Source organism: Xyrauchen texanus, chromosome 2 (genome assembly GCF_025860055.1).
Source record: "Xyrauchen texanus isolate HMW12.3.18 chromosome 2, RBS_HiC_50CHRs, whole genome shotgun sequence".
Lineage (NCBI taxonomy): Eukaryota > Metazoa > Chordata > Actinopteri > Cypriniformes > Catostomidae > Xyrauchen > Xyrauchen texanus.
The window spans coordinates 3,185,012-3,199,634 of NC_068277.1; the positions used below are offsets into that span (position 1 = coordinate 3,185,012).

Below are 14,623 nucleotides of genomic sequence, written 5' to 3' on the forward strand. Positions count from 1 at the left end.
GACTTAAGCTGCTCTTGGTGTTGTGTTGAAATAGTTTGAAACAAGCAGGTTCTTGGATCACCACAGTCTTGAAATGGTTTCACCCGGTTCAAATGGAGGAAACCATCCAAGAACAAAGAAGCTGGCGGGCCTTGTGTGGAGGCCTCATATCCATAGTTTGGTCTATTAAGACAAGCCTCACTTCTTTCAAACCTATTTTATTTATTTTAAATAAATAATATATGTTCTGTTGATTACAAGGTCTTGTAATAGTTATTTTTTTGTGAGTTGTTTAATAGTTCCAAATTGGTTCCATTCATGTGTTTTTTTTTTTTTATATTAAATTTAATAGAAATGTCTTTTTACATCTACATTCTGTCATTTTATTTGTACTTATAAAAGAAATACATTTTTTGCTCAAATTCAGATATAATGATTTTTATAAGAGCATATATGTTAAAGAAAACAAAAACCGCACAAGATAAAAAAAAAAAGCGCAGGTAATAAATATAGCTGCATAGTGCGCTGAGTGTCAGTAATGGCGGACACGTCACACAGAACCTGAGGTTTAAAGTCCCCTGCTGCACACCTGCGAGAGAGAGATGCTCGAGAGTCAGAGATGCTACAGACACGGCGCGGAGGAGACGGGATGTCCGAGAAAAAAGTACGTTTTTGACTTTTTGTGGAAGGCTCTCAATATAATATGGTGCTGTTTATTTAACTTGCATATTGTTTGCACATATATCGTAACATAAAAATCATGTCATTTTATTTCTGTAGCGCTTTTCACATTAAGCATAATCTCAAAGCAGCTTTGCAGAAAGTATAGATTAATGTACCAAAATGAAAATAATAATATATCTATTAGGGCTTTAGATTCCTGAGTCTTAAGCCCATTTTGATGACTGCATTTTTAGCGGTAATCCGCTTTTAAACTTCGCCTAATTTAAAATGTTGTTGTCTTTGTTATTTCTGAAAGACATATTTTGCGTCCCTGTTAATTCACCTAGATGTTTAGCTCACTTTTGGTAACATTAATTTTAGTTTGCCAGGAGTTGCATCTTTAGCGGCCTGCACGTGCAGCCATGTGGAGTCTGAGGTCAGGCGGGATTCATGGCGTCTTATCTCACTAAACACCAATAATGTGTTTCAACAAAGCAAGAGCGAAGTTTAATAAATTCAGAACACATTTGTTCTACTTCTGTAATGCAATTTTAAAGACCAGACAATAAATGGCATTTATTTTCTGTCAATATGTTTTGAAATTGTATTGGCTTATGTTGAAATTACAGTGTCAATTACTTTAATATATTGCCAAATTGTACCATTACAGTTTTAAATATAGTGTAATGTGATGTTTGACTGTCTATGACACTTGTGCTTGCAGGAAGATGAAACTATGAATGGCAGCTCTGGATGCACAGGTGAGATAATGAGAAGATACTACAAATGAGTAAAATGTGTTTTGTACCATGTCAAATTGTAGTGCGTCATTTATTACTTAAAATAATTCTTAAAGCTTATATATGTAGCTTAATGAGCCAGAGTAACCAAGGTTTTTAAAAGCACAATCTTGGAGAAAAATAAATATCAAACATAACCCACCATGCCAAGTTCATGGATGTGCACGAGATTCAATCTTTTAATCTGTTATCTTTAGGTTATAGCTAAATAATGTTGTAATTAATGACCAATCAGTTTAAATAAAAGTTTAGAGGCCACTACATTATCACAAAGTAATTAAGGGATGATTGTAGTAATTAATGCAATCTAAGGTTAATTTATACAAACTTACACTTTTTGTTGTAACGTGATCTGTAAATTTTCTTAACAGTTTTATTAAAAAAGTAAACATATCATCTGTTAGAAATTAAGGCAAGTAGGTGATTTATATCTGCTTATTTTAGTGAAAAGTTTCATTTTAAAAAACATTTCTGTATTTTTGCTTTTTTTGTTAAATGACAGAAAATTTGGTATTGTGGCATTAAACAATATAAATATGTCTATATGTCCATATGATCATGTTATTGTGAAACCTAAAGTGTACTTTTCATGTTTAATATAAAGATAAAAAAATACCTCGCTGATATCTTGCATTTTTATTTTTACATACATTAATCGATGGTGAAAATTAATTTCTAATGGCTAAATAAATTTGGGCAATTATCCCTAAACTCTGACATGTTAGTAATGGTTCAACAACTGGACATAGATATAATTACTTGACTGTAAGTGCTGAGTAAATACAACATGTTGTCCTGTGTACTCTCAATTTCAGTGGATACTGCAGTTAAGTTTGTTTTGTTGTAATTGTTTTTCATTGTATGAAATTAAAAGTCACAGGTCACATTAAATTTGTGGTAACTACAGGTCAGCCTTATTTTGATACTTGTTTTAAATCTATTGGTTTGCTATTCGATACTGATGATTCTCTTGGGGTTAAAGCCAAGAACTTTAGTAGGAGGAAGTCAAATGGAAAAATATTCTAAACAACAATAAATGTTTTTGTCTTTGTAATTTACATAGCAGTGGATGATGTGACAGATGGCCCTGAAGAGAAGACAAATGTAGGCTATATCCACAGATAAACATTATATAATCACTGATACTTGAGATAAGGGACAAAAGTCCCTTTAGAAGTTAGTTTTTACTTTTTATTATTTAATACTACATTATTATAAATGGATATATTTGTAGACAAAGGTCTCAGCTAATGAACCATATAAGGGAACAGGTTTTTCTGAAAATGAAATAAATGCATTAAAAAGCATGCTGTTTTAATTTGATCCATCCAACAATAATAATGTTATAATTGCGTTCAGTAAAGGATCTGACTGACAACAACTGATTGACAAGACAACAAATTAAAAAAAATGTAAGCTAATATTTAATTTAATACAGCAATCCTTCCATGGTTTGTTTTTTTTAGCAGTACAAGAACACAAGAAGTGTAAGTTAGGTTGAATGTAAGGGTTAGCATTATTATGTGCCGCCCTGTAGCAGCAACAGTTCCCAACGTGAATCCAAAGGGTCTGTAGCCTGTCTATAAATCGCAACAAATACATACATTTTATTTGTTGTGACCTGCATGAATGAAGCAGTGGGAAATGCCGTTTTACATGTTTGCTCTCTCTTTGAAGTCCATTACATCATACAAATCTACAAATGTATTTATAATAAGAACTGCAATATTCCATAAAAAAAGAATCATCAATCTTGACAGTAGATGTAAAGATGCTATGTATATAAGTATGTAAATACAATTAAAACAACATTAGAATAATTCCCCATATGCAAAAAAAAGTTACGCTTTATTTTAAGGTGACGTAGTTACATCATACTGAGTAATATTAATCAACATGTACTAACTATAGAGTTACGGGAGTTTAGGGTTAGTTACTTGTAATTATGCATAAGTTATTACTATAGTAACTACATGTAGTAACGTGTAACTACATCACCTTAAAATAAATGTTATCAAAAATATATATATAATATCAATATATAAAGAGTTTTGTGAGCACTTGTCAACCCCATCAGACATAAAACCTGACGAAGTTGACACCTGATGGAGACGACAAAACAACTTTTTTGTATAAAACAACAAAATGTTTGTATAAAATATAAAAAAAAAGCTAAAACTTTCAGTACTATGTGTCCTACTGTATGATCCACAATGAGCAGGAAATAGGAAAGGGGTCCTATTAAAGATAACCATGATATTGCCTGATTTATTCAGCATTATAAAAAATCCTGACGGAGTTGACGCAAAGTGAGAACACAACTTATATAAATATAGTAAAAGATTTACTTTTTGTATTGTTTGATATATTACAGATCTCTGCCTTTCAATTTAAATGCATATTTTTTAATTTGTTGCATTTTTAAACACTTTGTTTGGCAGTTTTTAAATTACATTAGTGTTTTTCAAACATAGAGCATGTATTTAAAATAAAACTAAAGAAATTAGTAAAAAATAGAAGCTATGAATGTCCTGAGTATCCAGATTTCCTTTAGATTTAACTAAGAATTTAATTTTTTTAACAAATTGCTTGTTGTTGTATTCCTATTTGTATTTGCAAACGCATACATTTTATTCACAGCTTAACAGGAAAATGCTTGGATATAAACAGAAGAATCAAGTTCAGAGTTCAGCGAGTATATGCCGGAAACAGAGGATCAATCAGAGAGTGACAGCTCAGCAAAAAATGTCAAACAGCAAAAGAGACGAAATGTTCTGTTAAAAACATCAAGATCTAAACCATGTAAAAGAAAGCATGTGACACGTTATAGTTCCTGGACCAAAGAATCCTCTTCATCTGATATTTGTAATGTGTAGGTCATGATGCTGAAGAAGAAAACAGATGGCGGCAGACTGTACAATAAAAAGTACTTGTGCTTGTTCTGCTCTAAATCATTCAGTAAAATGGCACGCCATTTAGAATCAAAGCACAAAGATAAGCCAGAGGTGGCAAGAGCATTTCTGAAAGGGTCTAAAGAGCGAAGATTACAGCTGAGTTTATTGGGAAATAAAGGGAACCGTTGTCATAAAGCTCAGGTGCTTAAAGAAGGAAAAGGACTGGTGATACCCCGACAGCAATCCATTGCACCAGTAACAGCAAGTGATTACTTGCATTGCATAAACTGTGAGGCCTACCCGAAGAGGAGATCATTATGGAGGCACATGCAGAGACGCCATCTTAGCAAAAAAGTCAAAGGAAGGAATCTTGATTTGATCCACACGGTAAAATAGTACTGAGTTAATAACTAGATACATTAATTTACACATATTCCTCCATAGATTTGTTTTGTCAATTAATTAATTTAAATAAATAAACTAGCAGATTGAAAATTCTCAAATGCCATTTTATGATCAGCTGGAACGCCACTGTGGGTTATAGACATTGGTTTAATGTAACTGTTTAAAAAATACTTAGTAACCATACAGATCAAATTAATAGGTAGCAAACTGTGTTTTATAGCGAGAGTACTGATGGACAGTGATGGATCAGACTCTGAAAATGAGAAAGAAAGGACTGGAAATGGTGCTTCACCTTCAAATTCAGCAGGTATGTAGTCATCTACTGAAAGGGAATGATGGGAAAGCTAGAAAAGGCTGAATATTACTGGAATAAAAATGAGTGTGCTTGCTGATATTTAGGAGTTCTTGTTGTCTCTTACTAAGAGAGCTATTATGTGTCCAAACAAATCAATGAAGTCCACGAATGAAGTTGAACAACACAAAAATCTAATTTAACGGGAGGATTATGAAGACTTCTGATATTGTTTTACTTTTAAAGTACTTTATGATTTGCATGTTTTTTACTTGCTTTTATTATTTTGTATATCCTAGATAATATACACTCACCTAAAGGATTATTAGGAACACCTGTTCAATTTCTCATTAATGCAATTATCTAATCAACCAATCACATGGCAGTTGCTTCAATGCATTTAGGGGTGTGGTCCTGGTCAAGACAATCTCCTGAACTCCAAACTGAATGTCAGAATGGGAAAGAAAGGTGATTTAAGCCATTTTGAGCGTGGCATGGTTGTTGGTGCCAGACGGGCCGGTCTGAGTATTTCACAATCTGCTCAGTTACTGGGATTTTCACGCACAACCATTTCTAGGGTTTACAAAGAATGGTGTGAAAAGGAAAAACATCCAGTATGCGGCAGTCCTGTGGGCGAAAATGCCTTGTTGATGCTAGAGGTCAGAGGAGAATGGGCCGACTGATTCAAGCTGATAGAAGAGCAACTTTGCCTGAAATAACCACTCGTTACAACCGAGGTATGCAGCAAAGCATTTGTGAAGCCACAACACGCACAACCTTGAGGCGGATGGGCTACAACAGCAGAAGACCCCACCGGGTACCACTCATCTCCACTACAAATAGGAAAAAGAGGCTACAATTTGCAAGAGCTCACCAAAATTGGACAGTTGAAGACTGGATAAATGTTGCCTGGTCTGATGAGTCTCGATTTCTGTTGAGACATTCAGATGGTAGAGTCAGAATTTGGCGTAAACAGAATGAGAACATGGATCCATCATGCCTTGTTACCACTGTGCAGGCTGGTGGTGGTGGTGGTGGTGTAATGGTGTGGGGGATGTTTTCTTGGCACACTTTAGGCCCCTTAGTGCCAATTGGGCATCGTTTAAATGCCACGGCCTACCTGAGCATTGTTTCTGACCATGTCCATCCCTTTATGGCCACCATGTACCCATCCTCTGATGGCTACTTCCAGCAGGATAATGCACCATGTCACAAAGCTCGAATCATTTCAAATTGGTTTCTTGAACATGACAATGAGTTCACTGTACTAAAATGGCCCCCACAGTCACCAGATCTCAGCCCAATAGAGCATCTTTGGGATGTGGTGGAACGGGAGCTTCGTGCCCTGGATGTGCATCCCACAAATCTCCATCAACTGCAAGATGCTATCCTATCAATATGGGCCAACATTTCTAAAGAATGCTTTCAGCACCTTGTTGAATCAATGCCACGTAGAATTAAGGCAGTTCTGAAGGCGAAAGGGGGTCAAACACAGTATTAGTATGTGTTCCTAATAATCCTTTAGGTGAGTGTATATCCTTTAGATAATTTTATATAATGTTCTATTATACAGTTTCCTGAAAATAGTATTGTTTATTCTGTGTGTACCAACAGAAAAGAGTACTTAATTGTGCACAGTGCCCCTTGCTAATATTGGCACTATTGGTTAATCTGAGAAGAGAAGAAAGTGAAGAGACATTTTTGTTGTGTCAGCTTTTGTTCAAAAATATAAAAACAATCCCCTGTTCTCATGGATATCTAACAGTTACAATCACAGTTTCATAAAAACAAAATAAACCCCAATATATCTGGTCTATTAAATGTTTTACACTGGTGCCCATTTAGTCAGCATTCTGTGCCATTACTGTATATTGCCTTTATTGAACGTCCCCTCAGTTGTGCTCATATGTTTTATAACGGGCAAGGATAAAAAACTGCAGCCAATTGGCAAGGATTTGGAGGAACCACCCACAAAGGATAATCGGTTTTTAAAATGTCTTATGAAATGTCACACTTTCCATTTTGTTTTGTTAAAGTTCAGTCAGAATGAAGCCATTTCTATTGAAAACAGAGTTCCCTTAAAGGGTTAGTTCACCCAAAAAATGAAGTTTCTGTTTTTAAATACTCGCCCAAATGTCTTTATAAACTCATAAGACCTTCGTTCATCTTCGAAACACAAATGAAGATATTTTTGACGAAATACGAGAGGTTTCTGAACCATCCATATGCAGAAACGTCTTAAAGACATCGTTAAAATAGTCCATGTGACTACTGAGGTTCAACCTTAATGTTATGAAGCGAAGACGATACTTTTTGTGCGCAAACAACAAACGAAAATAACGACTTTATTCACCCATTTCTTCTCTTCCACGTCATTCTCCTCCTTGGTTGACATAGTGTAAAGAGTGCAGCGCTTCCGGGTTGTACGTCAGAGCACCGGCTCACCATTGGCCGACGCTGTTCATGTGAGACACGTGTGTGATGCAGAATCAGGAAGCGCTGCACTATTTACACTACGTTGAATAAAGTAGGAAAATTACGTGGAAGAGAATTGTAAAATATGTTCTTGTATCACAATGCAAGTTTAATTTGAAATGCATAAATCCTTTAGGCTTCAGCAATATTGCTTATTCATGGACTTATATACTCCCCATTATTGCGTTCAAATCCAATTGAGTTACTTTAAAATGAAACGTGAGTCACAGCAGTTTCTTATTTGCGCTTCTTAATACATGTCAGTAAATTGAACATGAGCTTTGAGTAACGAACCCATTTTCAATGCTTAAAGTCTCGTTGATTATTCAAAGATTAATTTACCCGACATTGAACATCCGTGATGTCCTTCACAACATACAATAAACTCTTTAACAGAGAATATGGGTGGCTCTTAAAAGAGCCTTTGTGTTGGTTGAATAAACCGGATGTTCTTCTACTTGGAGCTGGTGTATTTGGTGACGGCCTTTGTGCCCTCAGACACGGCGTGTTTGGCCAGTTCACCGGGCAGCAGCAGACGCACGGCGGTCTGGATCTCTCTCGATGTGATGGTGGAGCGCTTGTTGTAGTGAGCGAGACGAGACGCTTCACCGCCGATGCGCTCGAAGATGTCGTTGACGAAAGAGTTCATGATTCCCATCGCCTTGGAAGAGATCCCGGTGTCAGGATGAACCTGTTTCAGGACTTTATACACGTAGATAGCGTAACTCTCCTTCCTGGACTTTCTGCGCTTCTTTCCTCCCTTACCGGCGGTCTTTGTGACGGCCTTCTTGGATCCCTTCTTCGGGGCGGATTTGGCTGGTTCAGGCATGATGATCTGAAGAACAAACTCAGAATAATGATTCTTATTCCGCTCACAGAAGTATTTATTCCCCCCTCTATGCTAATTCTGTGAGGAGGTGACGCGCGCCTCTGATGGCGTATTTTCATTGGTCAAACACATTCAATGATTTCATTGGACAGTTGTAAGATTGACGGGCCTGAAAGAGCCAATCAAAGACTTCCAAATGAAAGTCCCTCCTCTCGCCTCATGTTTGAAAGTTTCCACCCCCCACACGATTACATTTCCTTTGTTTAGTTCTCCCGCTCATTTTATTATTGTGTATGTAGTATTATGAGAAAATAAACAGTTCTTAATAATGTGTAATATAATGAAAAAGAAAAGCTTCTAAAAAAAAAATGTAATTGGTGAATAAAGTGTTAATTTACTTTCTGAAAGTACTTAACAACTCAATATATATAATTTAACCATACAATTTTTTTTAATTATTTGCAAAATCTCATTTTCTTTTTATATATTTGTGTTTAGTCTATTTGTTTTTCCTCATATATGCCACACAAATGTTTTTGTGCTAAAAGTAAATCTGGACTGTATTATTACTCGCACATAGAAACTTCATCTGTAATTCTGTACGTGTTTGAAAATCATATGAAATATGTATTAAACAAAACATTTAAGAATCCATTTTATTCTTGGAAAGACGATGCTGTTATTCATTATAAACTTCTGTTTCAGAAAGTTCTTACAGATCTCCAAAGAAACTTAATACATAATGTAAATTAATCTCATTAAACTATGATCGCTTTGACTATGTGAGATTGTTCAGGGAGAAAACATGAATTATTTTTACATGAAATATATTCTTTATTATAGCTCATAAATTTCACGATGTAATTATAACTAAACATCAGTAGTCATCAACTCTTTGTGTGAGATTGTGTGTGGCTCTTAAAAGAGCCGTTGGGTTGGTCTGATTTCTCCTGAATAAAGTCGTTTATCCTCCGAATCCGTACAGAGTTCGTCCCTGTCGTTTCAGCGCGTACACAACGTCCATGGCAGTGACGGTCTTTCTCTTGGCGTGTTCAGTGTAGGTGACGGCATCACGGATAACGTTCTCCAGAAACACCTTCAACACACCGCGAGTCTCCTCGTAGATCAGACCGGAGATACGCTTGACACCGCCACGGCGAGCGAGACGACGGATTGCGGGTTTGGTGATTCCCTGGATGTTATCACGCAACACTTTGCGGTGACGCTTGGCGCCTCCTTTCCCGAGTCCTTTACCGCCTTTACCTCTTCCGGACATGACAGCAAAGCTAAATTATCAACTATTAGTGAAAAACAGAGCGGCTGAGGAGGATATTTAAAGTGGTCTACAGGACCTAGTAGAAACACAGCTATGAAGGAGGAGCCTAAAGCACGTCACGTATTTTTCTTCTCACAGTTCTCAGCGCTGACGTGCCAAAGATCAGATTCACTCGAATTTATTAAATATGTATTATTTTAAATGAGAATTAGTTTCAGGTCAATGTCAAAATAAGTATTTATCAAATTTACAACACGAAACAGAAGAATTGTTGACAGTAAAAATGTCAGTAAAACAGTAAATTAAATAAAAATGTTGGATTTTACTTTCACTGTTGAAGAAAATAATTATACTTGGTCTCATTCACCGATACAGTATTTAACCGGCAATCATTTACAGCAGTGTAAAAAACAAAAAGCTCAATATAACTCGAATTTATTTGATTTAAAATGGACTTATAACACTTGACCATTTGTGTTAGCACCACTGATCTATATAACTGGATTGCTCATAGAATTCTAAACTGCCAGCAGTAGGTGAAGCTACCGGAAGTGCTCTGGCGGCCATCTTACTATTCCCTACCGACAGAGGGTATCGCGCCATGTGCAGCGTTTAACCGCGAAACAACACTCACTTAAGGATGCCCACAGGTTGTAATTTATGAGTATGTACATATTAAGCACACATTAGTCGGGTGCATGCACATCAACAAATTTTAAAGTTGTTAATAAAAACGACTAGCTTTGTGTTATATTGTAACTAGACAGTACCTCTTCAGAATAAATCCAGAAGAACCAAATATAAAAATGTAGTATACACACAAGTTCATATACAGTATGTACACACACACACACACACATTAATTTACCTTTACTTAATGGAATTATCCATTTGCATTCATTTCTGGAATATGTACATACCAGCTTGTGAGCATTTAATTATTTCAACAATCCCCTGATATTTTAAATCATCATTAGAAATAAGTTTATTGACATTTGCACACTCAAGGAAATCATACATATTTATTTGTTCAATAACAAAAGCTTCCAAGTACACACAAAAATTGACTTAAACTGAACAATACAATAAAAATTTGCAGATATGTGGGAACAAATCTGCTAATGGATTTAACAACAATCCCACATTATTCAGCTTTCAAAAGAATGGTAGCAAGACATGCCATCAGAGCTAGTGGCGACAGTTCTCCACCGGATATCACAGTGACACTGGAGGCAGCATCTTCTGATATGCATTTCAGGCAGTGACGTTCAGCCTGAAACAGAAGACACAGAGAAAAACATCACTGTATGTCTTCCCAGCTTGTTCATGTTCAAAGAGGCTGTGGTGGGGTACATAGCATACAGTTAAAACAACTATGAAGATGATTCTGTGCACTACCTGTTTATCAGCACTCAGTGTCGAGAGCTCTTCCCAAGATGAACACACTGATCGACATGAAGTCCTGAGGTGGATTTATAAGACCGTCAGACACCGTCCTGAAAGTCTGCAAGACAGCTGAGAGGTTTCTTCAACAGCACACACTCACAAGGCCCATCTCTGTCCCCACAAAGGTTCTGCATTCAAGGAACTTGAGGCAAACATGTTCAACCTAGAACCATACAACAGTCACATCTTCATACTCAGTGCATTGCAGAAAGCTGCACAAACATCAGCCTCCACTTCATTGCCAAGGAAACATGTGCTGCATCACACTCCAAACGGCTTAAGAAAACGTATCGGTTACCTAACGTAACCTCGGTTCTCTCTAGATGAGGGAACGAGTATTGCGTAAGCTAGCTTACGCTACGGGAAAGATTAATCTTTTCTGAGATATTGAAGCCAAAAAATTATCCTTAATTTTGTATCCATTGTCAACGCAGTGCGGCAGCTGCAGACTTTGAGCGGGCTAGCTAGCGAGCTCATTGGTTGCTCTGCGGCAACTACTGAGATTTAAAAGATTAATCTTTCCCGTAGCGTAAGCTAGCTTACGCAATACGAGAGAACCTCTCGTAAGAGAACTCTGGGCAAGCTTGTACTGCAAAATAGAAGAAAAGTTAAAAGTTTGATATAAAGATCAGGAGCTGGTTGCACCAGCTATATGAAAGTTTAAACTTAGCCTAGTTGTGGCGTAAATGGGCACGAAGTCACAATTTATGCACTACTAAATATTTGAGCATTGCACCATTAAACTTCAGTACGACGTAACCCTAAGTATAAACTAAATATTTACGGAAGACTCCGAGCAGGTGTAACTGATGGAATAAAAAAGAAGACTGATATTTTATGACATCAATAAGCTCATGTTTTCCATGTTTGGCATCAATCAAATAATTGTGATTATGATGATTAATTGCCTGTTTTAGGTGTTTCATAAATATGATGAATAATTACCATACAAACTAACTAATTCATTTATACACATTTTTACAAGCTTGAGTCATATAATAAAAATAAGGGTATGATTTCCTTTTCAGGCTTTAAAATCATATGAATGACAGTCAAATATAAAAGTATAAAATGTTAATTAAAATAATATCTTAATTATCAAAATATGTCTCTCAAGAGAGCTGCTCTTGTGACGTCCGCAGTGATGGTTACGTAAGCAAACAAGGTTTGTACATCAACCGTAACAAAATCAAATTGAAGTTCATGGATTTTTAATACTTCTGTGTACAAATATGAAGGTGCTTAATAGATCAATGCAGGTAAACGTCATATTATGCGACTACGCATCACTTTATGGAGAGTTTACGACTTACTAGTTAAGACTTTAAGAACAGGTGGAGCAACCACATTAAGCACAGACTTAGTTGCAAACTAACTAGTAGTTACGAAGCCTTGAACTTTATACCCCAACTTAAGACCTTACGCACAGCTATTTACTCAACCTCATGTCCTCCCAAACCTGTATGACTTTTTCTGTGAAACACAAAAGATGACATTTAAAAAATAAAATTGTCCATATAATGAATGCCATTGGTGACCAAAACACCATTTACTTTCCTTATATGGAATACAAAATACATTTTTGGGGGTTCTGCAAAAGAAAGTCACATGGATTTGGAAGGACATGAGGTTGAGTATATGATGACAGAATTTACATATTTGGGTCAACTTTTCTATTAATATTAAATGTTATACTATCTGAAACACAGTAATTTTATGAGACTTATACTGCATGTTGCAAAAGTATCTTCATTGCAAATAAAAACAGATAGTGTAATATGTGTTACTCTGTTAAAACAGCTCTTCAGTGAAGCCAGGCTGACTCCTCATACAGCTTTTCCTCCTGTTGCAAAACCAATTCCAGTTTTATCTGACATTCAGTGCGATGTTTATTGAAATCCAAACGGCAAACTCACCTTGTTTAACTTCAACAATATCCATGTGCTCCTTGTCAGGGCTGGACTGGAAAGAGAAATCGGCCCGGGATTTGACATAACTGTCAAAAAGTTGTTGGGGGAGAGTGTTCGCTAACGCGGCGGCTCGTTTTAGATTATCGCGGGCGACACTGCGGCCCGCTCGGTTCTCCCGATGGCCAGTCCACCCTGATCGGCCCCAAAGTGCGTCGGTCCACCGGAAAAATGTCCGGTATGCCAGATTACCAGTCCAGCTCTGCTCCTCCTCCTGCAATTGATTACTTTATAAATGATGCCCGTGAGCTGGTCCGGTTTCAGGCCTGCACTGCACAAAGTAAAAATCACACACAGAGAATTAATGAAAGCCCACATTATATTTATCATATGTAACCGGTGTTGAACTGCAATTAGATATTCAACTTGACCAAAAAAGCTAACTTGGTGAGTTATACTGTTACTCATTGTGGTTATTTTCCTAAGTTAACGTTAGCTGCATAGCTAATATTCATTTATCCTAAGAAAATAACACATTCAACGTAAACAAAAGCTACAAAACATAATTATGTATTCAGAATAAAAACTTTAAAGCTGCAAAAAATATGTTTGAAAATGTCTCCTGATATCTTACCTCAGTTTCTTAAAATTGTTTCTATTGAGGTAACATGTGCGCCGCTGAACGTAATGCTGCTGCAATAAAGAGTAACATAACACGCTCACATTTACAATAAGCAGGGGGAAAAATGAAAGTCAAAATAAATAATGAATTACATATTTAGGAAGATTGCATTGTGATGCAGTGTATGCAGACGTAAAACATTGTTTTTAATGTGACTGGATGGGTAAAAATTACTCCCCAAAACAGACGATTTCCCATTGAGACCCATAGGAGTACAGAATGTTAGGGAATACCAAGATGGCGGCGCAGTAGCTTCACTGTTGTGACGTCATGAGCTATCCAGTTATATATATATATATATAGATCATTGGTTAGCACACATTTCGTTACCTTGTTTATTTTTATATATTGCATATCTTGCGGTCGTTTTCACATGTAAGATATAATCACTCTCTTATAGTTAAATTGGGCGGCTCTTAAAAGAGCCTTTGTGTTTCAGTGAATCAGACTTTAGTCCGTTTACTTCTTGGCGGGTTTCTCAGTCTTCTTGGGCAGCAGCACAGCCTGGATGTTGGGCAGCACACCACCCTGAGCGATGGTCACTCCACCCAAGTTTGTTCAACTCCTCGTCTACCTAAAAAAGGTAGATCAACATTGGATACACTAATAACATTGGAAACACATGTTAAGAAAGCAATAGCAATGAAAGAGGGGTTAGTGACTGTTTATTTTGATATTGAATACGACATGATGTGGAAATAAGGTTTATTACCTATTAAAATTGAAGAAAATTGGAATAGAGGGAAGAATCTATAATTGGGTTTTAAGAACAATCCAAGTTCGAGAAGGCGATGAATTGTCTCAAACTGTAAGAGTGGAGAACGGCACACCTCAGGGAATATTTAAGATTATGATTCATGACATATTTGACAAGAGTGTCATCAGGAATTAACACGGCTTTATATTCGGAAGATGGAATAATGTGGTAAAGAGGGAGGAATATATCCTTTAATATGGAGAGAATTCAAGAAGCAA

General features: G+C 36.5%; 2 protein-coding genes and 1 long non-coding RNA gene across 3 annotated transcripts; all 3 read right to left on the reverse strand.

The window, feature by feature from the left end:
* Positions 1-7,841: 7,841 nt before the first annotated feature.
* LOC127617780 (histone H2B-like) lies at positions 7,842-8,408 on the reverse strand. Its single transcript, XM_052089856.1, has one exon. The coding sequence runs from the start codon at positions 8,335-8,337 to the stop codon at positions 7,963-7,965; it is 375 nt and encodes a 124-aa protein (XP_051945816.1). The 5' UTR covers positions 8,338-8,408; the 3' UTR covers positions 7,842-7,962.
* Positions 8,409-9,201: 793 nt separating this feature from the next.
* LOC127617901 (histone H4) lies at positions 9,202-9,620 on the reverse strand. Its single transcript, XM_052090070.1, has one exon. It carries the CDS (start codon positions 9,611-9,613, stop codon positions 9,302-9,304), a length of 312 nt encoding a protein of 103 aa, XP_051946030.1. The 5' UTR covers positions 9,614-9,620; the 3' UTR covers positions 9,202-9,301.
* A 1,011-nt stretch (positions 9,621-10,631) lies between these two features.
* LOC127618029 (uncharacterized) lies at positions 10,632-13,718 on the reverse strand. Its single transcript, XR_007967395.1, has 4 exons — positions 13,601-13,718; positions 12,976-13,297; positions 11,012-11,222; positions 10,632-10,886 (listed from the first exon to the last, which is right to left on the reverse strand). It is a non-coding gene; the product is annotated as an uncharacterized LOC127618029 (long non-coding RNA).
* Positions 13,719-14,623: the final 905 nt, after the last annotated feature.